This window comes from Patagioenas fasciata, chromosome 6 (genome assembly GCF_037038585.1).
Source record: "Patagioenas fasciata isolate bPatFas1 chromosome 6, bPatFas1.hap1, whole genome shotgun sequence".
NCBI classification, from domain to species: Eukaryota; Metazoa; Chordata; class Aves; order Columbiformes; family Columbidae; genus Patagioenas; species Patagioenas fasciata.
The window spans coordinates 14,658,445-14,685,799 of NC_092525.1; the positions used below are offsets into that span (position 1 = coordinate 14,658,445).

Sequence of the window (27,355 nt, forward strand, 5' to 3'; positions counted from 1 at the left end):
GAGTGGGTGTATCTGTCACGTATCTGTCACATATCTGTCAGGCCAGCGCAAACAAAAAGCAGCAATAGCTGTAGCTCTGTTCTGGATCCAGCTTCTCTTCTACTTGTGTTGAAGCTGGTTAGTGCCTGCCCTCCAGCTCGGTGAATAACTCTGAGAGGAGGAATGGAGATGGATGACATTAAAATTGGTACCAGCGGGGCTTGCCGAGTCGCCCTCCTCTGTGAGAAGGGGCCGCAGTGACAGCCATTCTCTGGTGCGGTGTCTCAGTGGGGAGGCAGGGGACAGGATGTCCCTCTGGCTTCTCTCTGCCTCTTGTTCTTTTACATCCTGTGTCAAGTTGTTGCTGTCCTGCACCTTCAGTTCTGGCTTGACCCATTTCTGGCTTTTTCAGTTAGTGAAAGAATGTAAAAGCACGTTCCCTGGCAAGACTTATAAATCTTGATACTTATAAAGGAAAGTTTCTTTCTTTTACCAATTAAGATTGTTTTTAATTCTTACTCTTGTTTGACATTTCCACTGTATATTGAATAAAATTAAAAATATGCCAAGAAGATGATGGAAACAGGTTACTGTAGAGCCTTATAGTAGAAAACGATACTAACTGCACATGGAATCCTGTCAGTGCTTCTTAGTTTTCCAGTAGTGTTAATCTTTGATATTCTGTGTAGCAAAAGAATTAGGAAAACTTCCACATCTGCTTCCTGTTTGTTTTCATTTTTATACAAAGGAAGTTGTGACTGCATTCACACTACAGAGCAATTATTTTCTTTAAATACATGCAAGATTAGGCCTCTCTTGCACCCTTTAAGGTTTTATATTTGTCTGTCCGTACAGTGACCCGTGATCAGTAAACACTTTGAAGGAAAAAAGCTGCTTTAAAAATTAATACAAAGGGTTTTTTAGAGAGTCTGCACTTCTGCATGCTGTAAATCATGAAGCTGCATGTGAATATTTTGTGGTAATGAATGCTAATACTTAAAAGTAAGCGATACGTATGGATTTGCTCCTTCCTGCGCTGATATATTTACACTTAAGGAACTGCACTAAACTACCTTACGTATTTGTGACAGTTCCAAGCGAGGGAGGAGCACAGAGATTGCTGCAAGTTTTAATAGCAATGCTTGTTCTTCGTAATGGATTAAACGTGAGTGGAATGATGGCCTGAAATCTCGCGAAGAACCAGATCGAAGTGACATGCCCGCGATGGCCTGTCCTCCTCCACTCACAGCAATAAGAAACTGCTTAACAGAGCCAAGGCTATAAATAGCCACAGCTCATGTTCTGCTCCGTTAGCGGGTTTTAGTTCCAACAGCTGACTTGAAATGGAAGATGAGACCTTAGACTCCTTTTAAAATGCAGACAGAAGTCAGAGAGAACAGTGAACTCCTCAAGAGAACCCCTTTGGTTGGTAGTTCTTTTAAGAGGCTTGTAGTGACATGTTGCAAGTGACATTTATAAAATACTTGGATAATTTACAAAGCAAGCAAGGAGTACTGTTAGTAAAGGAACGAATAGTGGGCTACAGACTTGTGACTTAACAGGTTTCTTCCTTCTGGTTTAAAATCACAAAAAGAAAATACAGAGGGTTGGGAACAGAGGATTGGCATTGCCAGAACACTATCAGTTTGCTGCCCTGGATTTCACGTGCAGTTGCTTTGGTATCAGGTTTTCCGAGTCCTGCAGGGCCCAGGCTACCATCCCTTTTTGTCCTCGTTATGTTCCTGCTGCAGTGTCTGGGTTTGTTTAGGCAGCACTGTTAGAGGTTGAACCTGAGATTGAATGGGTGGAAATCAACTGCTAGTTAGGTATTGAAGTCAGGTGCTTTTGTAGCAATAAGGTACTGCGAAATAGTCTGACTTAGGTTATTAATACTTTTATATGCTACTTTTCTCCAAAGCTCTTTAAGATCATTATTTATAAAAAAACCAAATTAATAATATTGAAAGTCAGTGGGATGAAAGGTGAGTTGAATAAACCTGGCACTTAATCTAACCAATATTGGGTGAAGATGGCACTGTACCCAGTTTTTGTCATTTGTTTATATGTAGGAGGATAGAATACTAACATTTTAATTTGATTTCTGTCACATGCAAGGTAATCTGTTCTTGAATTAAGTATCAGCTAATAGGGCTATATCAGAATTATTTTCAGTCATGGTACAGAAATCCTGGCTAGAGGACAGTGAGTTAGTGTTGGGATAGAACAACTGCTGCTTAGTATTTTTTAACCTCTCACAAGACACCCGTCTTGACATTTTAATTATCTGTAAAAATCTCACAAGTTTTTAGATGTTGTTTTGTTTTTTTTTTTCCCTAGAATATCACCTAGTGTTCTTCTAATATGAAGATGAATATTTTTTTATCTCTCACCTTTATTTTTGTTCTTATTATAACAACATTTTAGATACTTTTATAGTTTTTTCTTATTTTCCTTATTTAAGTGGACATGAACAGCTTCTTCTCAGACCTCTACAAATATTTCCCCTCTCCTCCAGTAGCGTTTGCATATATGTTTTAGGCCTCTATAATCCTTTTTTCTTTTTTAATTATTTTTCTAGGGCTTTAGTGTGTTACATTATGTTTTGGGTTTTATGTTAAGTGTAGGCATGAAACCCTGGTAGTTGTGTGAGTCAGCTGTTGAGTGTCTTCATCGACTGTTTTGTGTAACTGCAGCCATACCACTTACGCAGAACTAAATGGTGTAGAAATTATTAACTCTTGCAATAAATACTATTTTTTTATGTGCTGGAAAATGCGCCTAGTGCTTGATTTCTGTTTATTACTTATTGTACAGGTGGGAACTATGTAATAAGCACATCCTCCTGGAGAGAGGGACAAAAGCTAGCAAAAAAGATCCTGGGTCCAGGTCCCAGAATAGAACAGGACAGAAGAGCTGTGTCTAGTGACAGAACAGGACGAGAGCGAGCCACCAAGTCTGGTAAGTTTTAGTTTTATCACTGAACTTTTAAAATTTTACTCAATTTATTATACAACACTGCATGTGTGCATGTCAGCAGTTGCTTCTAAAATAACTCATATTTTCAACCTGGGATTCAAGAGGGAAGAATTTTGCTGACGGCCATGGTTGGGATGCACAACCTTTCTTCCTTGGGTGGATTATGAACATTTCTTGGTGTCGTGGGAAGTCTGCCCTGCACATGTGACTTGATGGGTAGCACATGCTGCAGAGGTTCTCAGGAGCTCTGGGAAAGGTGGGAAATAGGTTGCAATGAAAGAAATTAATAACCTGCTGTCTTTGTCTCTTGAAGCTGGTGGGGAGAAGAATGAATGGCTGGCAGTGGTCCACAGACCAGATTAATTTTCTGGATGTGTGGCATATAATACATGAGCTATGGTTGGGCATCCCTGTTTTGCAGGAATTGTGGTATAATGTATAATGTCATCCATGTGCATCATATATCTTCATTGATTCTTCCACCAGCCCTTTTCAGAGCTTATTGAGAATCTCAGACAGGACAAGCAAGGGAAGCTGCTGTGCTTCTTATGCCTGTGAGGTAGTGAGGCTGGTAAGAGTATAAAGGGTGTGAGCTCAGTCTAAGCAAAGGCTGCTGTATTCTGACTGTGACACTGAATGAAGCAAAAATACGTTGCACTCCTCCTTCATCCTCACTTTTGCGTCTAATTCAGTGGTAGCATGTAATTTCCCAATTTGATTTTTACCTGAGATATTTGACAAGTCTTATTCTTTAGCAGACTGTATTGGAAGGACAGGATCAGATTCTAGACTGGATGTTACCCATAAGACCTCTTCAAGAAGTTTCGAAAGGCCAAGGAGTAAAGTACGGTCTGAGAATAATCTGAAGAGACTGGAAGCTGCTCTTCCAGGTGGTAACCAAGAAGATCATGCCTCTGTAAATAAGGACTTCCTGCCTGTGGAGATCCGTGGAATTCTCGATGACTTGCAGTTGGATTCCATGAGTACAAGGGAAGAGAAAGATGTGGAAAAGCAGAACCACAAATCTGTTTTACCTGCTCAAAATGCCAGGAGCCACAGCCCAACCAAAAGGAAACCAGACAAGATAGCTGCCAGTGAGGAGCCTCAGGTGATCTCTAAGAAACGTCACTATGATACAGACGAGGTTCGTCAGTACATCATCAGGCAGCAAGAGAAGCGGAAGAAGCAGCAAAATGAAGAGAAGAAAGCGCAAAAGGAGGCAACAGAACAGAAGAACAAAAGGCTTCAAGAGCTCTACAGAAAGCAGAAGGAGGTTTTTACTAAAGTGAAGAATGTGCCTCCTCCTGAGCCTTCAGCAGCCAAAAGGTTACAGGAAACCTACTCTAAATTATTGCTGGAACGTACGTTTTTAGAAGAGCCACCTCAGCTGCCCAGTGTGCAGGAATCACAGGTATAGCTGATTCACTAACTTAACGTGTTGCAGTTGTTTGCAGGAATAGGAGGTCGTGTGTTTAGGAAGGTCATGAGTTGTCCTGGTCTCCCCATCAGTTAAGAAAAAGGATACAAACAAAACTTTGTAGCTTTTGCTTAAAGGTAGAGGGTTTGATCTGGATCTTCCTTGCTACAGGGGCTGCTTTTTAGCACAGCAAGGCCTACTAGAAAGATGAACGGAAATCATCTTTCTATTATAAATAGAAGAATAATTCTGGATATTAGCTAACAGCAGCTGTAAAGGCTTTTCTTAAGAAATCTTTAAACATCAGTCAAAACGGGAATCGAAGAGCTTTGTCTGAAGTTGCTTTCAGTCAGTGGACAAACTTCATCTTCAGCGAGTTAAATAAGTTTTCTAATAAAAAATTGAATATGAAAGAAATCAAGATATGTTAAGAGACTAATATAAATTTGTTGTGTTCGTCCAACCTAGTTCAGTGTGTGAGCAAAGCTTTTTTACCAGTGCCTTCTGCTGAGGCAAAACCATAAATGTCTTATGGCTTTAAGTCTGTGCAGTAGGAAAGATGTGATACACACTGAGAAATGTAAGCATTTTCAATTTTAATGAGACAAGGCCTCTCAACTCCTGCAGACTTCTGAAAATGCATTTTTCTGGTTGTCTTCACCTCTAGCCCAGACCTGGTTATCAACCATCTGGGGAATCCGACAAAGAAAACAAGGCTCAAGAGCGTCCTCCTAGTGCGTCTTCAAGTAGTGACATGTCGCTGTCGGAACCACAGCAGCCGCTACTGAGGTGAGCAATTGTGGGTCTTTTGAGACAGAGAAGAATACCCTGGTTTTCATCTCTGAGAGCTGAAAATAGACTAGGCTCTTAAGTTCATGTTCTAGGAAGGCTAATTCTCTTAATGGCAATTTTAACATTTCCTCGCAGTAAAAAGGAAGCTGATGCAGGAAAGCATATGAGAATTTTGACTATGGGTATGTAGTGAGTCTGTAGATAAATAAAGTCAATGGTGGTTGCTGTTAATCTTTTACTGACGTCAAGGGGATGTGCGTTTCATATTGGGAGACTCGTCGCCATTGCCACTGAGCAACAGAAGCTGATTGTGTGAATACATCTGTTGATTTTTTTTTTTTTGGTATTTGATTTGTTCAATGTTTCTAGTTAATCTATTGTCTTGGATTCGGGCCTTTAATTAGTGCAGAAGCACTTCTGCTTGGAACTAGCCTACCCATGTTTTCTTTCGTGCTGCTTTGCCCATTTTTAATTATTCAGTGTGTTATCAAAGCTTTTCTTACTGTAAGAAGAGGTGCCTAATCAAACACTCAAATATAAGCATCATGAAGTTTCTTGCATGTCCTTAATATCCCTGTTGTGCTAGTGTGTCTTCATTTTTAATTACATAAAGAATATCTACTTCTTAAATACATACTTGTACCTTGACTTGGTCAAATCCACGCTGACTTTGTAAATTCAATGAGACCTGTTTCCTTTCTGGAAAAGTTCAGGGAAGCACTAGGCATGTTATGTAGTACTGCGAGTAGAATGGGCTGCCAAGCCATATGGTAGTAAATATTTAAAGTGTAATATTGTAAGGGAAAAATCTAAGTGCTAATGGTAGGAGAGATGAGATTTAAAGGGCTGCATAAGTTATTTGAAGAACTTCACAGTAAGTGGAGAAGCAGTTTTTTTGTCAGGGACTCTCCAGGTTTCCTGGTATTCAGAATATGCACAAGTGATACTAGTCTCTACAGAGCTCCTGTCATGCAAACGGGAGCTATCTGGAAATAAAAAAGATTTCTTACAGAACTTTAAACATCCTCGTATTTCCAGTGTTCCTTTTCTCTAAGTGTTCTTTGTGCCTACCCTCAGTGACGGCTCCAGTGAGACATGGGCTGGGTTCCACTGGAGAGGGAAGGCTGGGCCTAAGAAATTTCAAGAAAAGAAAAGAGGTGTTTCCTCCCTTGTGAAGTCAGGAAACTTTTGGGAAAGGCTTGCTGCTGCTCCCAGCTTTTTACAGCTCTAAAACACACAGGACACCATAAACAGCATTTCATATTTGGAAGGTGCTGTGTTGGTTTTTTTAAAATAACATCCTGTAACTGTTTACTATCCCATTTGCTGCCCCTCTGACTCCAGCAAAAAGTATTTTTTCCTGAAAAATACATCTGTGGTGATCACATTCTCATGTAAAATATCAGTACTTGTATAAATCATCAACTTAAATGTTGACTTTTCATTTCAGGAGCGATTTGATGGAGCCTCCATGGGTACAACCAGACAGGTTGAGCCCAAGAGTCCAGCTCTCTCACCCACAAGCTCTCATGAGCCCCAGTGGAGGCCCCTGCTCCCAACACTGGAGTCTGGAGCAGATGGACCTTTTGTCAAAGGAGTGTGACGCAATGTTGGCAGGCAGGAGGAGCCACGCTGCACCCATGGGATCGCTGACCTTGATGCCTCAGCCGTACCTGAATTCATCCACTGCACAGCAAAATCTCTTAGTGAAACCTACCACTAACCAATATAAGAGTAAACTGGATCGGATTGAAGCTCTGAAAGCTACAGCTGCTTCCCTTTCTAGCAGGATTGAAAGCGAAGCCAAAAAGTTGGCTGGGGCTGGAATCAATTATGGTACCAAGTGGAACTCAGACCATGAATTTATGCAGGAAAACCAGGATGATGGACGGTGGGCAAAGGCTGTGAGTCCTCCTGTGAGAGAAGAAAATGAAGATGCTTTTTCGACCAGAATTCAGAAAATGTTGGGTACCTGTGTGTCTCATGCAGCCTTTGATGACAACCTTCCTGGGATAGGCAACCTTAGTGAATTTAAAAAGCTTCCTGAGACCATCAGGCCTCACACTGCTGCGGTCAGCCTTGGAATGAGGTCCCCTGCGGCTAACAAGCATGAGGGGATACTGGGACATTTATCTAAGAGACAGACTGACTCCCCAGGGCGTGAAAACCAGGCTTATGCTCCGAACAAAGCTGTGATTCCTCAAGAATCCAGCATCGACTCCATCAGCGAAGGACCTCTCCTGAGTGACGGGAGCTTCTCTGAAGAGGAGGGAGGGCAGCACAAACAGCTGCCACTGAAGGTGCTGGAGACATTAAAAGAGAAGGATTTCTGCAGCCGGGAGAGAAATGCTTTTGAGCCCATAAAAGAGTTTCAGAAAGAAGCTGAGAAGTATTTGCCACTCTTCCCTCAGACAAGTGACGCACACAGCAAGGGGCCGTGGGAGGAACTGGCGAAGGGAAGTCCCCACAGCGTCATCAACATCTTTGCAAAAAGTTATCAGCTTCATGGAAAAGGTAAAAATGGAAAAATTTCTCAAAGCTCTTGTGAGTTACTGTTTTTCCAGTCTAACTACTCCTTATACTTTATACGTCACAGCTAAGGAAGGTGCTTTTATGCATCTCAAAGGTGAATCTGTGTAAACTTTCTCACTTTACTTTTGGATGATGAATTATTCTCACCTCCCCTTCTTCTGCTTTCTTGTATAAGGGAAGAAAAAAAAAGACAAACCCACTGCACTTCTGTGCTGAAAGAAGATAATTTTTATATTCAATGGCTCTGTATTTCTAGATAAGTAACTAATTCATATGCTGGGTTACATGTATTAAGGACCCCCATAGTTATGGAATTGTGAATAATAAGTTTACATGTATTGTATCCAAAATTGCATACTAAACCTAAATTGCCCAGAATGTGTTTGGAAATGGTTCTCTACGCCATGGAGAATGGACCCTCTAGAGTGGAATGTGCATCTTCCTGCTATATATGCACTCCAGATCATCGGTAATGACACATTATTCTTGTTTCAGCAAAGGCAGAAAGGTGAAATACAAGCTTTATGCAGCACTTCATGGCATAAACAGGAGTGCTTGCATGTATCTTGAGTGCTTGCTACACAAGAATAATATATCTTTGCTATTAACATATTATTAGAAACTTATAACTTCAGTAGGTGAATGATCTGGACTTTCCTTTTGCATCTTTGCTCATATGAGTTATATAATAATGTCTCAAAATAGTGTGACAATTAAAAGTCCAATAACAATATTGGATTTTAAGAAAGTGAGGTTCTTGGTATTTCAGTAGGGAAAGTCTCTTCCTTAAACAAGCCCATTTCAAGTGTTAGTGTCCCATGCAGGGTGCTTCATTTAATTTTCTTCTTCTGTACAAATTTATTCTTCATTTTATAAGTACTCTTTCTCTAGTCTTGAGTTCCTCGTTTTGAGCAGGGATGTTTTCTGACAAGTTTATTTTTGTCTTGTGGTTTTTCTTGATTCTTTTTTCCTTCGTTCTGTTTCCCTTAAAGATGGCTGCATTTAAATTTTCTGCAGATGGCTTTACTATCAAGCACTCTGCTCTTCAAGAATGCTCTAGCTGGAGTGTATTAATGAAGTATTCAATAATTTACAAAAGGAGGCATATGTGCTTATTATGTTGTGTTAAAACTGCCATGGGATGGCTGTACTGCTGTTCTAACATTTTTGTGTTTGAAAGGAGATCTTTGTAACTCCTGGCTTGGAATGTTTTAATTCGTGCAGCATTATTACCTGTTTGATGCACAGTTGCACTTATCATTTTTGTGTTTTCCCTTCTTTGTCCACTTTTTAGTGTTTGATGAAAGGCTGAATGGAGGTTCTGGCCTCCTGCGCCCTTTACTCCCTGCCACAAGCCCCGCGGAGAGCGTGGTTTCTTACGAAGATGATTTTACCTCATCACAGGGAAGTGGCACTTTAACAGACAGAAAGATTTCACGTGACCTCAGGTAACTGTGTGTTAGACTTCTTGTAAAAATCAAAATGCAGAATTCATCAGAAAATAGTTAACTCAAAATTTGTTCCATAATACATGGGTTATCTTTTCTGTTATGCTGTATTGTTGTGCTAGTCCAAGTGATGAGGTGTTTCCTTAGGACCACGCAGTTAAGGTAGCAACCAGCATGGTTAAGACATGAAGATTAAAGTATTCCTGTTCCCTTTCTAATCTTTGTTCTTCCTTAGTTTGACAGGTGGCTTTAGACAAGGTTCTTACCCTTTGTAGTCAGGTGAAAATTAGTTCCCCAACTTATGTGGCTGCTATAACGCTCAGTTGATTAGTCTTTATAATTTAGAGAAAATAAAATAAATTTTAAAGTGTTAAAATACCTTCAGTGCTTAAACATTTTGTAAAAAGCCTATAATTGCTTTCAGTAATGCTTAGTAATGGACACATAAATTGTCTGTAAGAATTTTGGAAACCTTTTGATCAGACTAAAATTTGAAGACTATGAATCATAGGTGCTGCATGTTATTACTGAATTTATGTGGCATCCTGAATTTCCTAAGACCGTTTTATGTAATGAGATAGATTTACATCTTTTGGCCACCTTGAGGAAGGCTGCAAGTACGGTGTTTATACTGATGGTGCTTTACCTTGGAAGAACGGAAGGTAAAAGGCACTTTGCACACTGAAAAAGTTGGCTGCAAAAAATGCTTTTTTGCTGATTAAACTTCTTGATAGGTCTTCTGTTAGTATTATTTAGTATATAATGCATTACCCCCTTATTTGCAAATACTTTATTAAAAATCACTCATATTTTTGTCAGTTTATTGGTTATACCTTTATGCCCAGAGCTTATCTGAAATCCAGTTGTATTTGGAGTGATTCTTATGTTGTTCAAGTCTGTAGTCAAGTAGCTCTTAACAGTTAGATTGGGAAGGTTGTTGCCCATCTTTTATTGTTTCATATTATTGGAAGTATGTTTCAGTATGTTCAATATCATTTCCAACTTCCTAGTGGTTTAGCTGTCGTAGTTTTTAATCTCTCAATCAATGCTTTTCAATAGGGGCTAATTAGCGCTACTTCTGTCCCTAATTTAAAGTGTGGTGGATTTTGTGTGCACAGTGTACTATGGGAGCTGGAAGTCCTTAGTCGATCGCTGTCCTTGTGTTCCATTTTAGCATTGCTGGCAGCAGTAATTCAAGCATTCAGGAAGAAGTTCCTAGTAGGAAGTCTCCCCATGAACCTCGTTCTGTGGAACTTGCTTCTCAGCATTCATCTGCACCACGTTCTGCAGCATCTTCTCGCTCATCTGCTTCCTCTAAAAGGAGAGGGAAAAAGCAACGTAAGTGCAGTACTTGACTGTGAAGTTTTTTTTTTTTTTTTAAACAAGGCTTTAGGGTTTTCTTGTCATGAAAATATCACACTTTCTACATAGCTAGAAACTGTAATCAAATACTGATAGGATGACTTATTTATTACTCCAGGGATTCCTTCCTAAATTCTTTTTTACTCTGATTATTCTCTGACCTTAAAATACAGTCATCTAAAATTAAATAAGCAAGAGATTGTTAATAGCATTGAAAATTTTTCCCCTCCTAAATCAACCTTCTAAGGAAATAGTTAATATCCTGTGAGAGCTATCCTCAGATTCTCTACTGAAGAAGTTCCAATAGGCTGCTGAGAAATCAGAGTTGTGGCCATGTTTATGAAGGTGACAACAAGTTTGCCTGTATGCTTCATCATTGGATCACAGACAGTTTTCATACATGCACAAATTAATAAATACACGTCTTCTACGGTAACTTGTACTTTACAAAAACATGAAGAAACTTGAGATTTGGTGCACTCTTACTATATAAGCAATGGATAACATCAGAAAAATCTAGGTTTAAAGCCAATAAAAGAACGAGAAAAATAAGATTTGGCATTCCAAATTGTGTTTCTTCCTATTTCTCAAAAGTTTCTTGCTTACCCCAAGAAAGCTAGACCTTATTCTAATTATCAGTATTTGGGAAGTCAAACGCTTATTTTTTTTATTTAAACCAATAGTGTGCTGAAATGAAAGCTGAGTGACAGTTTTGTTGACAGTAGATACAATATACAGAATAGAACTTAATCTCCTGTAGGAAGCCGCCAAATTTACGTTTCTTACTTGTTGGATGTATAGACTTCTAACTTAAAGGCATCTTTAATTGGTAAAAAAAGTTGTCAATTATTTGTTTTGGGGTTCTTGATGGTAAAATATTCATATGTAGAATACCAAGCATAAACTTTGGCAATCTTATTGCTTCTTAGGGTTGGACTCCTACAATGGAAGTTCTAATCATTTTACTGTGGAAGAAGATAAAATACGCTCTGAGTTAGAGTGGGGGTCCCAACAGGCAAAGAAATCCTTGCGGAACAACAGAATTTCTAATAAAGATCATGAGCAGAGCCCAGATACAGACAGCACGCTGGAAAACTTGTCTGGACATTCCCTCATGAGGTAACATGAACCCGTTAAGAGACTATGCAAGTATAACTGAGCTTGGTAGTGTTATGGTATAAAAATGGCTATATCTTTGGGTATGCAAAAGGAAAGTTACAGAAATTATCAAATGTTAATATGGTGGACATACAGAAAACATTTTTTCTCTGTGTTTTAAATAGGAAAGCTAATGTAGATCACTGTAGAAATGTGCAGTTATCTTGTGCTTTTCAGTTGCATCCGCAGACATCTTTGGCTAGACTCGTATGCAGCTAATACTCATAAGCCTGGCCAGCTCTGTGAGCTGATGCTATTTCGGAGGTGAACTGTACCTCAGAGAAGGGTGTAGAGGAAGAGAATAATTATTTTTCCTGTTGAATCCTTTGCATGTCTACCTATGAATGCAGTTTGTTTTCTTCCAATTGTGCAACGAAGATACCTATGAAATACACTGAACTTAGGTTTCACTGTACTTTTTTCTAGAAAGCAACAATTGATACGAATGGTCTGTGACACGTTCTGTGTGGGTATAGAATGACTCTGAGGGTACTGACTTATTTGACTGTATTCCAGCCAAAAGCAGGACAGTGACTTTCACTGTTACCCAGTGTTGGGTCTGAAAGGCCCTAAGATGTGCCAAGTAAAGCAGAACATCTTCCTAAGAGAATAAACAGTGGCTGCTTAAATCCCTTTTGCCTTACTGAAATGGGAATAGTAAATTTAAGAAGTGTCTGCATTATTTTCTGTATGTTTGGAAGGTGATGTCTTCAACCATCTCCTAAGAAGAAATGTTTCTGTAGGATTTTACTAACTGTTTAAATCAAGTTTTGACCTTCAAGCATTTTTATTTGTATTTTGATGAAAAAGATTGAGGATCGGGGCAGTGGCTTACCACGTTCAGTTGCATCCATGTGCTCATAGTAACCTGTTTACTTTTTGAAAATACTGTTTGTTGTATTCTGATATAGATACAAAACCCATCTCATGAGGCCATTTCCTAAGGGCAGACTGGATGTGTGCAGACCATAAAAGACTGTGCCTTTTGCGTGGTGTATATCAATGGAAGAACTAAGTTTTTGCTTTATTGTCTTATCAAATGGCTTAGGAGGATATTTACTCCTTTTTTTTCATTTCACTGTCAGTTTCGCAGATAAGGGAAGATCTCAGAAGACACCAACTTCTTCCCCATCTCCTGGCTCCCAGAAAATCTCGCAGTTTGATTCTATAGGCAACACAGCAGAAAGAGTCAAGTCACCTGCTGGCTTTTCTGGAAGTGCAGCATCAGGGCTGAAGCCTCACGTACCCCTCACTGACTTGAGTCTGGGAACTAGTAGGTCTGTAGCAGGAGCAGCCTCGGCGGGCGGTGAGTTCTTTTGTTAAAACCGTACTAACTGCAGAGCAGTTATACTTTTTTTTCTTTATTTTTTTGGTGTGAGGCGCTAAAGCATATGGAAGTTGACCAGTAAGTCTTATGCTGCAGGTTGTATGCGCTTCTCGCCTGCCGGGCTTCAGCATCGTTTATCAGCAGAGCTGAACTACCTTAGTGCTATTGAGGAGTCTGTGCGACAGCTTACAGATACAGAACGAGTACGAGGCATTTCGCTTGCCCAGCAGGAGAGCGTTTCTTTGGCTCAGATTCTAAAGGTAATGGAAAAATATGTCCTTGTCTTAACTTTCCATTTTTTTTTTAATTTTTGAATTTTACAGGAAAACTAAACAAATTAGGGTGAGTTATGCTTTTGTTAGCAATGCAGAGAAATTGTAATGGATGTGATGGGGCATCCCCAACAGGGTCCATTTTTTAGGATTTATGTCTGTTCTCTTGGTTAACACCAAGGAACTGTTGACTCTAGAATATATGTTGTTAATATACCATTAGCCGGAATCACTGCTTTGCTTGTGTACTTCAGTAAAATAGAAACTTACTTATTTACTGGGTTTGATGTTGGCTCCCAGTGCCATGAAGTGTAGTTGTGCAGGCTGGATCATTTGTCTAATTCCATGAAAAGGATGTTTTTGGTTGATATTTCCTTATGTAGACAAGATTGCTCGTTCTAGTTTGAATTAATTGGTCTCCTAAATCCTCTTTCTTTGTACACTGTGGTGGAAGAGCATGGAGAATCTGCATTGTGTACTGTCTACCTGCTTAAAAAGGGAGAGAAGGTCAGTCGGTAGACTGAAAATTTTACTGTAGCAGAAGAGCCACCACCACTAGAGTAGATCTAGATCTTTCAAAGGTAGTTGCAGCCACTGGCTAAGTTAAAAACAGCCCTTACATTTAACTTGCCTGATTCAAACTTGTTTTCCTAATCTGTAGGCACAGCAGCAGCGCCATGAGCGGGACTTGGCTCTTCTGAAAATCAAGGCTGAACAGGAAGCTTTAGAAAGTCAGAGACAACTGGAAGAGGCAAGGCAGAAGGCAGCTCAGGTAATGCTGCCCTTCGAAAAATGTGGAGTGTGTAAGAGGCAAAATGCTGTAAGTAAATCCATGCCTATGACTATTCTTAATTTGAGGCTGTGAACATATGGAAATGGTGAAGGGGTTTAATATAGCTAAAAAAAAAGCTCTTAGGGGCCAATGTCAAACTTTTTTCTGACCAGATTTTGAGAAATAAAACTGTACTTATAACCAGAAAATTGTGAAGAGCTGAACTGTCTGTCTTTTCTACGTAGGTCCATGCAGAGTCACGGCAGCATCTGGTCCAGTCGCGGCAAGAGGCTGCACAAGAGACCCCGTGCAAGGCTGCGGCCAAGCAGACGGAAACTGCAACTCACCAGCTCCGTGAGGTGAGGTCCCGAGTGACAGGAAAAAGCTATTCTTATTTCAGTGTCATTTTGAAGTTTGTTTTTGCCTCTAGGCTATTCTCAGTTCAGTGTCATTCTCAGTGTAACTTCTTCACCTTCATAACATGACAAATGATAGGACTTTAAAGGAGCTTTTCTGACATTGTTACTTAAAAGTCAGTTGGCAACCTTAAATCCTTGTTGAGTGTTCTTATGATCTTCCAGTTAACGTACTGTTAAGAAGTTTTTGTTTTTCTAGGATAGATTGATGATCGTGAACACATAATCTTTAATTTGATAGATCTACACTCCATCAGGGATTAATCCTGTATCTGTTTCATATGCAAACTAAATTAGGAAAGCAGGGAAATTGCAATTTTACTTACTTTGGAAGGTAGGAGATCAACAAATAAATATTTTTAAAAAAAGGAGAGGAGAGTATCCTCAGCAGAGCTTTTAACTTGGTGCAGAATTTGAAGTTTTCTTTTTCTGAGTGTCTTTTCATTCTTGTGGCATGCAGAGTTTTTATCAGTGTTATATTTCTTGTTCCCAACATGTAGCAGCTGTTTCACACGTAAAACGTGGTAACCAAGAAATGCTTTTGTATCTTCATAGTTTAGCAATCAGAGCGACTGTGGATTAGGGTTATGGAATGGAGTGCAGAAGGCTGATAACTGTGAACAGAACTGTTTCATTACAGCTTATGCGCATGTTGGTGCTCAACAAAGCTGTTTTTATGATGGGTAATGGGATTGTAGAATAATACCAATGTACTTTTTCTGGACTTTGCTAAATATGTGAAGTTTTAATCATTTTTCAGTAGACAAGAATGGGTTAATTTAAAGGAGCAGAAAAGCTCAGGCATCTCAGATACGTACAGTGGTTGCTGATAGGTAGTGACATCTTGGATAAAGACAAACATCTGTAGTTTATGGAGTCAAAGTGGGTGGAATCCAATTAAGAAACAAGGTAGAAGAAACAAAACCAGCTTTTGTTTGGTGTGGGGTTTCAATGTTTGAAGTCTGAGAGTAAGAGGTGCTATTGAGGATGCTGGGGATGGAGTGGTCGGTGGTGGTGGGCTACTAGCGCAGCTTTTGCATCCGTGGTCACAAGTGGCTCCTGATATTCACTTGGACAACGTTTATTTTAACTGGAATGGAGCAATGGAAATGCCAGTCATCAATGTACTGGGAATATTTTTGGATGTACGCTGTAATTACGTATAAAGGAATGGAGTTAGTTTTCTGTGTTGCTTTCAATTAGAAGTTTATCCTGTGCAAAAGAGATAATATAGCATGATGCTATGCAAGCTTGCTTAGAGGTGGCTGTCACACCAATGAAGTATAAAATAGGGGATGATATATACAGACAATCCAATTTTAAGAAGTCATTCACTTGTTTTTATAAAAGTTTATGCATTACAGTTAATGTGTATGTTCATCAAAGAATTAATGGAGAAACTGAGTATGTGTATTGGAAGTTATTGAAATACAGCTTATTGCTACCTTCAAAACTAACCAGAGTTCCCTGCTCTGCAAGAGGCAGACCTTTGAGCAAGAAGAAAAACATTAAATTCTAAAGCTTCTATAAACCAGTGTTCTCTGAAGTTTGATTTCTAGTCAGGTACACAGTGACTGCCATACATTAAAATGGATATTTTATAGCTATCTGTTGATTTAATGCTGCCGATTTCAGACTTGGCTGTTTGCATGACATTGGAGCTTAAACCTCTTGCTTCCTCTAGAATGGAAATAATAATCCTTGCTCTTTGGGCAAGATGCACTTTCAAATGAAAAATAAAACATAGTTCCTGGAGTGTTGAGGGTTTGGTTTGGTTTTTCTTTTTTTCAATTAAGTGTAATGGTAAGTCTGGAATGTTTTATTCCATGGGGATCATTCTACTGATCAGAGTTCGGTCAAATTGGTCAGAACGATATGTTAAGTAGTATCTTGCATGTCTGTAGTTTCACATCAATAATTCCACTCTGTATAAATTAAAGAGTATGTGTTTATGCACCTCCTACAACCAAAATTGATATGTATGTGATAGATAACAAACCATCTCAAAACCATGTCTCACACATTTGCTCAATAAATCAGTAGATTGCCTGCAGGAATGACCGTTTTCTCATTAAAAACATTTTGATACTGATAAGCACATTGTATTCCTTGGTTTTGGTGTACTCAGATGACGGAGTTGGCACGAACCCCGATCTCGGATACTGTCAGCGCTCCAGCCGCTCCCGTCACCACCTTGTTTGACCACCAGCGGCAGCATCACTCAGAGTTCATGAAACAACTGAGAGCCCGAACTGACACAAACAGGTTTTGTCTTATGTTTCACATCTTGGGAAGGGGGATGTAAGATTTGTTAGGTTTTGCTTCACCTATTCTTGAAGAAAATTTTAAGATGTCATGATGAGGGAACATTTAAGAAGAAGAATTTAGATTCCATCTTTATGCCCTTAATAGTGTACACCAAAGATGATATTAACTGGTTCTGTGAAGCTTTATATAAAAGAGTCAAAAAAGATGCTCTAAATGTTTTGTGGGATGATTTACTAGTCTGAGCTTTAAGTGATCTTTTCAGAAATCTTAATTGTTACTACTTCTTTTAAACTGACGAGAGCTTGTAAAACTGTGCTACTCTTTGGTTTAAGACAATGCAGATTCACCCAAAACGCTTTCCTTTCTCAGGAAATGTGAGTCTTGTTCCATACCACAAGGTAAAGAGGAGACAAGTGATTCAAAACAGACATACTCACCCATGTTTGATAGTTATTCAGAGTCCTCAAGATCAAAGGTTCATGATCAGAGGTGAGAAGAGTTTAGATTGCACAGAGGTTTTTTTGCTATCAATAAGAACTAAAGTACAAAGAAATAGCAACATATTTCCTTCAATTTATTTTTTGTAAAGAGGGAAGGTCAGTATTAAATGATCAGCAGGTAAACCTGTCTTATATCCCAGAGCTTGAAGGTTTACATGCCTACCAGAATTTGCGTTGTCTTTATTTAAAAATCCTACTACACTGTGGTCTGCAGTGTAATAGTATGTTGTGTGTTAATATCTTCAGTTTTGAATGTGCTGTATTTTTTAACTGGACGCTTTCCTCTTTCTTAACTGGAGAATAATTGACTTCCACATCTGCTTTCTCATTCAGTTGAATTAGCGAGAGTCTAGCAAGCAGGTGAAGGGAAATGGTTGTTCCCCTCTGTTTAGCCCTTGTGAGACTATATGTGGAATACAGTGTCCAGTTTTGGGCTCCTCAGTGAGAAGAAGGAATTAATATACTGACACAATTCTAGTGGTGAACCACCAAGATGGATAAGAGGCTGGAATACGTGATGTAAAAGAGCGGCCGAAGGAACTGGGCTGACTCAACCTAGAAAGGAGAAGGCAAAGGGGACAGGGTTCTAGTTACGGTATCTTAAAGGTGGGTTGTTTGGGAACATGAGGCCTGACTTTTATTGGAGGTGCACAGTGAGATGACAAAGGGCAATGGTGACACATTGCAGAAAGGGGAAAATTGTTAGGAAAAAAAGTGCTCCCTGCGAGTTGTCAAACACTGGAATGGGGCTGTAGGGAGGCTGAGGGATCCTCTGCCCTTGCAGGCGTTCAGAACTTGGATGTGGCCTTGTCTTTAGATGAAATACCTTCAGAAATTGTTGTGCTGAGGTTATACTGATTCCTGTGCTGTGGCCTACTTGAGTACTTCTGTTGTGTCACCTTTGTAACCTAAGACTTGCTTTAAGTCTCTGTTTATCTGAGTTTTTTTCCCTGTCCTAAATGTTTACATTTTTTGCCCTCTTATTTTGCTCTGTGTCTTTTTGAAATGGACTAGAGCGTAGATTGGAGCACGTGTTCTGAAAACCTGTACAACTGCTTGCTCTGTGACGTGCATTACTTTCTATTCTGTTCTCTGTGTATCTGGCCATTGCGTTAGGTTGGTTTTTGTTTGGCTGTTTTGGTTTTTTTTTTTCACTGTTGCTTTGTACTGACTTGAGGTTTTACATGAAGTGGCTGGAGTGTTGCTTACTGGAGGCTTAGATTTGGTTCATTTCTGGTGTTACTTTTTAGTATCTTGCCTGTGTTTAATGCTGGATTTTAGTTTTTTGTTTCCTATTCACTACCCTGATCTAGTTAGGTCCCATGAAGTTTCTCATAGCCTTTCTCTGATTTTGACCAACTAGAATGATTTTGTCCTCTGTAGTTCTAATTTAAAACAGTATCGTTATCTCGCTCATGTTTTTAAAAACTGCAAGGAGAGATGTTTGCAATGGTTTATCATCAATACTCATTGCCAAGTACAAGGTGTGCACACCTACGAATCACTTGCATTCTAAGGCAGAATAAAAATAACAAGTTCTGCCGCTAGTCAGGAACTCGATGAGGCTTGAAATTTTAAAGTAACCAAGCTGCATTTTAAAAACAAAACTAAATCCTCTTCATGCCAATTATTGCTGGGAGCTTAGTCACGGTATGTACAGCAGTAACGTAAAATAAATATTTTGAAATGTGCAAACTAATTTTTTTAAAAATTATCTCTTGATAACACAGTAGTACCAGCAGCCGCCAGGAGAGTCCTTCAGTTCCATCTTCTAAGGAGAATGAGAAAAAGCTTTCCCGGCGTGAAAAGATAACCAGCAGTATCGAAGAGCAGACTCCTACCGCTGCGGATGATTCCTTGCCGAGTGATAGTATTTTATCACTGCCAGATGAAAAAGGTTAGCTGTACTGTTTGTATGTGAGGAATCCAAAGGTGGTAAAGAGGGAGGGAGGTGCTGTTTCAGAATTAGTGTCTGAAATAAATGAATATGTGTGAAGAAAGCTGAGTCCCAGGCAAATTTGTGGCTTCTTCAAAGGTAATGAAGGATGGCACAGTGAGATGGGAACCTTTGAAACTCTGCATATCGGAGTGATGGAGTCTGTGGGCCACTCTACTTTTTGCTGTGCTAGCTGGAGCCAGATGTTCACTTGCTGAATATGCACGCTGAACACCAAACATTTCAGCAGCCCCAGAAATGTGTTTGTAATTGTGTGCAAAGTCTGTTAGGTCTTTTGAAGCTAGATAACAGTATTTCATTATGTCCTCCAACTCAACATCACTCTTTTTTAAACATCCATTGTCTGCATTAAAGTAGTTATCTCCCTGTCTTTCCTGACCCCCAACTTTCCTGAGATAAGACAGAATAAAACTGCATTCATGATACATACTTGAGTGTGAACACATTTCCCTGGTTTCTCCCTTAGATTCTGCTTCTGTTGCAACAGAGTATTCCCTGAAATTCGATGAGTCCATGACAGAAGATGAGATTGAGGAAAAATCTTTTCGGTCTTTGCTGCCCTCTGAGAGCCATCGCAGAAATAATTTGGAGAAGAAACGGGTTAATCGTGATGATTCTGATGAGGAAGTTTCCCCAGAAAAAACAGCTCTGTCATCTATCAAGGTAGGTGAAACAGCCACAGTTAAGATAAATTAACTGAACCGAAACTGGTGAGCTTAAAGTGAACCATTCTTAGTTATGTTTGCAAACTTGAGAGTTCTTTTTCCCTCTTGTGGTTCTTTGAGCATCTCAAAACATAGAGTTGTGTGAGTTGTGCTCTATGTCACTTGAACAAGTGTGATGACTTGACTTATGGAACAGTCCATCCAGAGCTCTACCTTGTCTCTGGTGGCTTTGGAGAAGAGGAGTGACTTTTTGAGGCAGGTTACAAAAACCCAGTGGATTAAGTCTTCCTACTATGCCTACACAGAGCTAGGAAATACAAGAGGATGCTTCATCTATCTGGTCCTAGAGGGGGCGTCCCAAAACTGTCACACAGCCTAGGGCAGAAAAAGCTGCACAAAGCTCAGAGAAAAAACAGCTTCCCTTCTTAAATCTGTTTTTATGTGTATCAGCGTGTACACAGAGACACTTCATAATTGAAAAAAGCCTTGGGATTTCTGTATTATCAAATCATGCCCAATTTGTCTTGCCTTCCAGGAGCTAAGCATGCCATTCTCAGGGGGGCAAGATAGTTTCTCTAAATTTACCATGGAGATGGTAAGACAGTATATGAAAGAGGAGGAAATGCGAGCAGCTCATCAGTCCTCACTGCTTCGGCTCCGGGAGAAGGCTCTGAAAGAGAAAACCAAGGCTGAATTAGCGTGGCTGGAACACCAGAAAAAGTAAGTTCTAAAAAACTCTGAATATATACTGTTGCTGAGTGACCATTTTCTTGTATTTCTACTTGAAATTTTTTTGGAAGATTTTGCTTCCATCCCACCCTTCCCTTATTATCAGTGGTTGAACTCATCTTCTGATATCAGTAATCCATACAAATGTTATTGTCACTTGGAAAGAACAGAACCCTGTTTGTAGGTGTGCTTTGATGTTTGCATTGAATGCAGTTTGATAGAAGAGAATTTCATTGAAACAGTAGAGCATCAAATATTTGTCAGTCAGAGGAGGTAGTTCCCGACCCTTACTCTTAATTCCAGAATGTGTAAAACTGTCAAACAGTGAAAACTTTATTTGCTTCACATCTATGTAAGGTCATTTTAGTTGACTCAAGCCAAATTTTGTGAGTCTGGATACATGTTGTCCTTAATGGTTTGTTTCTAACATAACATATACTTTCTCCTGGAATGCCATTTGAAGTATTTAGTGACACTACTGAACAGAGGTGGCCAGATATAACAAATAATACTCGTCCATGGTCATTCTCTGTGTGAGAGTACCGCTGTTCACCAGGCATTTTTTCCCAGCTGCTTTTCATTTTGTGTTTGACAAGGGACTGTGAGGTAATGACCCAAGTGTCTTGTATTTGGTGTTTCTCAAATGGTGAGCACGCGACCCCTGCAGAACTTCTGCTCATTCATGTGAGATCTTGTATTACTGCACTGGCCTTTTAACTGTGCGTGTCTTTGCATAAACACTGCAGAATATTCCGCTATAGAGCATGCCAGTGATTAAGTACAGGCATATATTCTTCTGCAGGTTAGGAAAAACAAACTTTTAAAAAATGTTTTTTTAAATTGTAGAGAGGCTTCTTGTTTTGCAGTTCTTTCTTATTTAATCCTTTCTTCCACTCTATTTGCAGGCACTTGCGAGACAAGGGAGAGGATGATAAGATGCCTCCTATTCGAAAGAGGCAGCGTGGTCTGCTGCTGAGATTACAGCAGGAAAAGGTAACTGGTGCCCTTCAGGAAAATTCTGTTGAAAACTAAGTGTTTCAGACACTGTAAAAATCCCCCTACTAGACTTTTGGATAGGAAGCTAGCAGTATTTCTTACCAAGAAGTTTTATTTGCATTTCAGTAGTATTTAACAGGTTGTTTAAGAGAGTCCTTCTGTATCAGTGATCTCACTGGTTGACATTTAGATGCATTAATTGATCGTCTGTTCTTTGCTGCTGAAGTCCAGGCTAGTGACTTCATCATGCAATTTAGATCATTTTAAACCCGTACTATGGACAATGTGGCAGCTTTAAAGTGTGTTCTTGAGAGCTGTCTGTCACAGTTCTTATGTCTCATCTTTTATACCCAAAAGGCAGAAATTAAACGTCTTCAAGAGGCTAACAAGGCTGCTCGGAAGGAGAGACAGCTGATCCTTAAACAGCAGGTGGAAATCGAGCGAATCCGTCAGACTACAATGAAACTACAAGAAAAACTGAAGTCTGCAGGAGAAAACAAGCTGGTAAGTGTTCATTTCAGAAGCTGGAGTTCAGCTGGGGTTTGACTTCAGTGTTTATAGGAATGGAAAGCCACTAGATTGGATCTATTACTTGAAGGTTTTGTTTGCCTCAGTCTTATCCTCTCTATCTCAGCAATTTTATGTTTACTTTCTTTAAAGCATTGTTTAAGGAAATGCATTTGGAGAAGTTACAAATAGATCTCTCAGCCTCTGACTTTGATTATTTATCAGATCACTAAACATAAGCACTAAACCCAAACTTGCTGCCTTGTGTTTTAGTGACATTACACTAAATTTCTTGCATCTGCTTTACAGGATAGCAAGATGGAGTTTTGATAATTGTCTGCCTCCTTACAAAATTCTGAGGAGACACAAGTTTAATAATAGTGTAGAAAGGATTGGATTTGTGTTTGGGTAACTGAATTCTAATGTGTTTTTTTGTTCTAGGTACAGTTAGGGGAGAACTTAAATTATGGAGAAAAAAGGTGTACTAAAAAAACTTTGTGTTGAAAATGAAATTAAATCTGCAGGTAGACAGACTTATCCGTAGTAGTATTTGTTTTATTCTGGGGAGGAGTAAGCTAAATTAACACAATTTTTTAAAACATGATAGAGTAACTTTTTGTACTTTCAATGTTGATTTTTTTTTTTAAACACTTAATTGCAGGAACTTCACAGTGAAGATGACATCAAGCAGAGCAATGGCTCTAGCCCACTTCCAACTGATGCAGAAACACGCAGCCCTTCCCCAATCTCAATCTCCAGCAGCGAGACTAGTAGCATTATGCAGAAACTTAAAAAAATGCGCAGCAGAATGGATGAAAAGTAACTAATTTTCTTTTTCATTCTACTAAAATAGTAAATTTTTGTGTAACAAAAGGGTTTGGCCAGTATCTGCACTAACAGTGGTTGTCAGAAAAATCAGAGGTCCTGATATCACATGCACTTAGATCTGAGTTGCCTGAAAAGTAGCTGAGTAGAAGCATTAGTGGAACTATATTAATCTTCAGATATAGTATTTTAAAGGCTACAGTTCTTGCATGAATACTGAGATTCAAACAGTGTTAGCTGCCAGATGGTGCAGCCAAGGTTTTATTGTAGATTGTTTTTTATGTTTCTTGTACTTGATAGAGTCAGTAAAGGCACATCAATTTAAGATATGTTGATGTTTGTACATACAAGGAACGTGAATGGGCTGCAGCTTGACAGTACATCTTGTCAGAGCTCCTCTTGTAATGAGAGACCTGAAGGCAAATGGTCCAAGTGGTGCCTGTATTTTGTACGGAAAAAATACAGGGAGTGAGACTCTGTGATTACAGTACCAATTTTTCCTCTTACATTGAAGCAGAAGTTATAAATTACAATAGTCTAGGCAAAACCTGGTAGTTTGGTTTGAGTTCTGGCTCACATATAGTCATTGAGCTTTTTGGGCATGTAATTTCTACCTTGTTATCCAGCTGCTGAATTTCAATTCTAATTGCATTAAAATCAGCTATGATGAATTCTGAAGTATATTCTTAATTAATGGAGGTGGTGTATGTGTGACTGAGCAGACAGGTAGTTATTATAAGAAGACCTTTCTTTTTCTCCTGTGTGGTCCACAGGTTGGAAAAATGTGGAAAGCCATTGTTAGTCTTCAGAGGAACTGAAGTATACATGCAGTTCCTGGCTCTGAAAACTGAGCCTGAATCTGTTGATTTCCCCTGTTAAATTCTTTTGAATCAAAAATCGTTTCTGTATCTTTTCAGTATAGGAATTACTTTGTCTGTACTAAATATCCCAAGTGCTTTACAAGCATGTGCTTGTTAGTTTGAAGCCTTAAATTCTTATTTGAGACTGATCCATTACAAACCTGGCCTCTGCCAGTCATTGCAAGGAGTAGTCTTTGCTTAAACAATTTTTTTTAAATTAAAACCAAAGTAGGTCGCTATAGTTTAGTCTATATGGGTGATCTTGGTAATGTTTTTTCTCTTGAGAGTCCTAACACAGCTGGATAAAACATCAAAAATCAAGCACTGCCGTTTGTAAAGGCAAGCTGGCCGGGACTCCTTAGCACCCAGTTTGTTTGCAATCATCTGGGAAGCGCATTTCCCACACTCGCATGTATTTGTATGTGATGAAGCTAAAAGAGGGCAGGAGTAAGTGAGGATTTGGTGTAAGTAAGAAAAAACCAAAACCATGTTCTAGTTATGTGGTCTTCATGTTCTAGCCCGAATTGATTGCTATTTTATTCAGACTCTTCTGGTAGGATCCGGTAAACTGAAAAGCCAAAATCACAGATCGTTTCAGGTTTCTGAAGTGTCATATTACCAAAACTACATTCTTGGCATTCCAAGTCATGTGAAAACCACCCGATCATTATAAACAGCAAACTCTGTCTCGAAGCATGTTTTGAGGTTGGAAGTTAAAGCTTACGAATTTTGAGATTTTTTAATAATACTAAAAGACATGATAAGTACACTTTTATATTAAAGACTTCCTATGCTTTTTTACCAAGTAATGTTTTTGGTTTTGAAATCCTATTTTTTTCAAAATGCCTTCATTTTTAAGCAACACTTACGATTGCAGAAAGAATTACACCTTAATAATTAATTGTTCTTGGTATTACAAGGGATAGTAGTGATAGTATGTTCTATGCTTAAAGATATATTAATTGTCAGTCCAAAAAATGGCTCAACTGGAGAATACTTTTCAAAAGATGGAGAGCAGGATTTGAGCTGAAACAATTGCTTTTAGGAGAAACGAGTGGAAATTGTGCAAAATAATGCATGTGGCTGTGTATTTTTGTTTTTATGGTTTGTATGTCCAAAGGAAGGAGGATTTTGTGTAAACAGAAATTATTCTCTAGAACTCAACCTCCCTAGCTGTACAACTTTTACACACCTTTTGCAGACATTTTGATAGTGGTAGCATTGCTTAATGATTGAAAAACAGTGCTGACTTGGTGTCTTTTTTTTTTTAATGTCCTTATCTGTAAAAAGCATAAGAATATTATTAACATAATAGAGTAAGATGTTTGGTTAGGAGTGAAATGATAGGAAGCTGTTGTCAGAAGGGAATCGATCAGGTTGTGAAATGACAAAAGGAAAGAAGCTGAATGATAAGTACAAAAGGAACGAGAGGAAGGAGCTGGGAAAGCTGTGCTGGATTTGCTGTACTCCAGAGCAAGGTGGAAATCCTTTGGCTTCCTGACTTACGAGGCAGCTTTAATATTTCTCTTCTGCTAAAAGAAGAATGAAAGAGTACTTCTGTTTTATTTTTAATTGATGAGTCTGTGTAGGTTGCATGTGAACAGGAGCATGCTCTGTCAAAGAGAATTAACCACTTTCCCCTTGCTTTCCTTGCATATGCAGCTTTAATGATAATCTGTGCAATAGAAAAACTGATTAAATGCTCTTTTTGTTTTGCTTTTCTTTAGTGTACTTCTTAGCTTGCATTGTAGTTGATAGAGCTATAGGGAGCATGGTATTTTTCTATAAATATGATAATTCCTTAGGAATTAGCTTAAAATGGTAATTCATTAGGAAATACCATTTTAAGCACACAGCTGTAAGTTTATCTAGATTTTTTTTAAGAATAGGCATTATCTTTCTGCAGTTAATACTTCAAATGAAAGAGACAATATGTGAGTATTCTGAGACCAAGTCTGCACTTTATTGCAAAAATAAAAACCCAAACCAAAGTAGCAGCTAGAACCTGAATTACAGGTATATCTCAGACTTCTCCTGGAATTGCTCATGTTTTAAAAATACATTATTCAGTCTCATTTTTTTTGCCCTTTCGCTGGTGCTTACCTTTGGAGAAGTACTTTTACCGAGGGTTCTCCAGGTGAATGAAAATGTGTTCAAAGTTTCAGACTGAGGGAGTTGTACATATTGCAAACCCAGCATGCTATGTAATGCTAATAATATAGTGTATTGATGGTTAGAATAACAGGAGTTGCAAAGAGATCGGGTTGAGAATTGTTAACTGGTGCATGTGGAAGTCTGCATCAAAGTAGTAAAATGCCTTTCAAAATTTAAAGAAAAATATAGCAGTGTGAAAGCAACTTGCCTTTAATTAACAGAAAGTGGAATGTTATAATTCTAATGCATAATTCTTCTGCATAACAGTGTATAGTTTTTCTACTTCATATGTTGGGTAATAACTATACAATGTTAAAGGCAAATAATTTTAAAGTTCTTTGCTAGATGCTATCCTTTTCTCGTTCTTTCTGCCTTTTTTGCTCTCTTAGTTTTAAACTCTTCCTCCTTATTTTGTAGACACTGCTCTCCTGTTCACTACTTCTTCTCTGTCTTTACGTCTCACCACTGGGCTTCTCTCAGTGTCTGTTTTCCCAACCTCCACCCCAAATTCCAGCTGTATATCTACAACCAATTGGTCAGGTAACTGTATCTTTCTCAAGTGATGGACTCTTTGATAGAGCATGCTCTGTTCAGTCCTAGAAAGTCAAGAGGTTCTTCATCAGTGAACTTTTTTGACAGTTTCCTCACCATTTCCAGATCTTTGTTAATGACATAGTGGGATGGGGTGCACCCTCAGCAAGCTTGCGGATGACACCAAGCTGAGAGGTGCAGTTGATTTGCTAGAGGGAAGGGAGGCCATCCAGAGGGACATGGACAGACTAGAGGAGTTGGGCCAGTGTGAACCTCTTTAAGGTCAACAAGGCCAAGTGCAAGGTCCTCCACCTGGGTCAGGGCAACCCCAGGTATCCATATAGACTGAGAGATTAATGGATTGAGAGCAGCCCTGCAGAGAAGGACTTCATGATGCCAGTGGACAAAAAATCGTATATGAGCTGACAGTGTCGCAGCGTGGGAAGCCAACTGTACCCTGGGCTGCATCAAAAGAAACGTGGCCAGCAGACTGAGGGAGGTGATTCTGCCCCTCTGCTCTGGTGAGACCCCACCTGCAGTGCTGCGTTCAGCTCTGGGTTCCCCGTTACGAGAAGGACATGGACCTGTTGGAGTGGGTCCAGAGGGGAACCACAAACATTATCAGAGGGCTGGAACAGCTCTGCTGTGAAGGAAGGCTGAGAGAGTGAGGCTGTTCTGCTTGGAGAAGAAAAGATAACAGAGAGGCCTCATAGCAGCTTTTCAATATATAAAGTGGGCTCATAAGAAAAATGGAGAGAGACTTTTTACCAGGGCCTCTACTAATTGGGTAAGGGGTAACAGGTTTAGACTAAGAGAGGATAGATCTAGATTAAATATAAGGACAAAATTGTTTACAATGGGGGTGGTGAGGCACTAGAACAGGCTGCCCAGAGAAGCTGCAGATGCCCCATC

The 27,355-nt window shown here is 39.3% G+C and overlaps 1 protein-coding gene across 10 annotated transcripts in view; it reads left to right on the forward strand.

The window, feature by feature from the left end:
- Nucleotides 1-27,355, forward strand: part of CEP350 (centrosomal protein 350) — a 76,449-nt gene that overhangs the window by 21,918 nt on the left and 27,176 nt on the right. For 3 of the 10 annotated variants that reach the window (XM_065842817.2, XM_071809992.1, XM_065842819.2), the window contains 20 exons: nucleotides 2,794-2,937; nucleotides 3,711-4,366; nucleotides 5,040-5,161; nucleotides 6,615-7,678; nucleotides 8,991-9,144; nucleotides 10,319-10,482; nucleotides 11,436-11,625; nucleotides 12,750-12,970; nucleotides 13,088-13,251; nucleotides 13,925-14,083; nucleotides 14,281-14,394; nucleotides 16,580-16,716; nucleotides 17,089-17,208; nucleotides 18,950-19,116; nucleotides 19,643-19,839; nucleotides 20,377-20,561; nucleotides 21,476-21,563; nucleotides 21,924-22,070; nucleotides 22,735-22,892; nucleotides 26,330-26,452. In XM_065842817.2, coding sequence (XP_065698889.2) covers nucleotides 2,794-2,937; nucleotides 3,711-4,366; nucleotides 5,040-5,161; nucleotides 6,615-7,678; nucleotides 8,991-9,144; nucleotides 10,319-10,482; nucleotides 11,436-11,625; nucleotides 12,750-12,970; nucleotides 13,088-13,251; nucleotides 13,925-14,083; nucleotides 14,281-14,394; nucleotides 16,580-16,716; nucleotides 17,089-17,208; nucleotides 18,950-19,116; nucleotides 19,643-19,839; nucleotides 20,377-20,561; nucleotides 21,476-21,563; nucleotides 21,924-22,070; nucleotides 22,735-22,892; nucleotides 26,330-26,452 — 4,474 coding nt within the window. The remainder of the gene's footprint in view (nucleotides 1-2,793; nucleotides 2,938-3,710; nucleotides 4,367-5,039; nucleotides 5,162-6,614; nucleotides 7,679-8,990; nucleotides 9,145-10,318; nucleotides 10,483-11,435; nucleotides 11,626-12,749; nucleotides 12,971-13,087; nucleotides 13,252-13,924; nucleotides 14,084-14,280; nucleotides 14,395-16,579; nucleotides 16,717-17,088; nucleotides 17,209-18,949; nucleotides 19,117-19,642; nucleotides 19,840-20,376; nucleotides 20,562-21,475; nucleotides 21,564-21,923; nucleotides 22,071-22,734; nucleotides 22,893-26,329; nucleotides 26,453-27,355) is intronic. The other 7 variants (XM_071809994.1, XM_071809995.1, XM_071809993.1 and 4 more) reach the window with 7 other exon arrangements.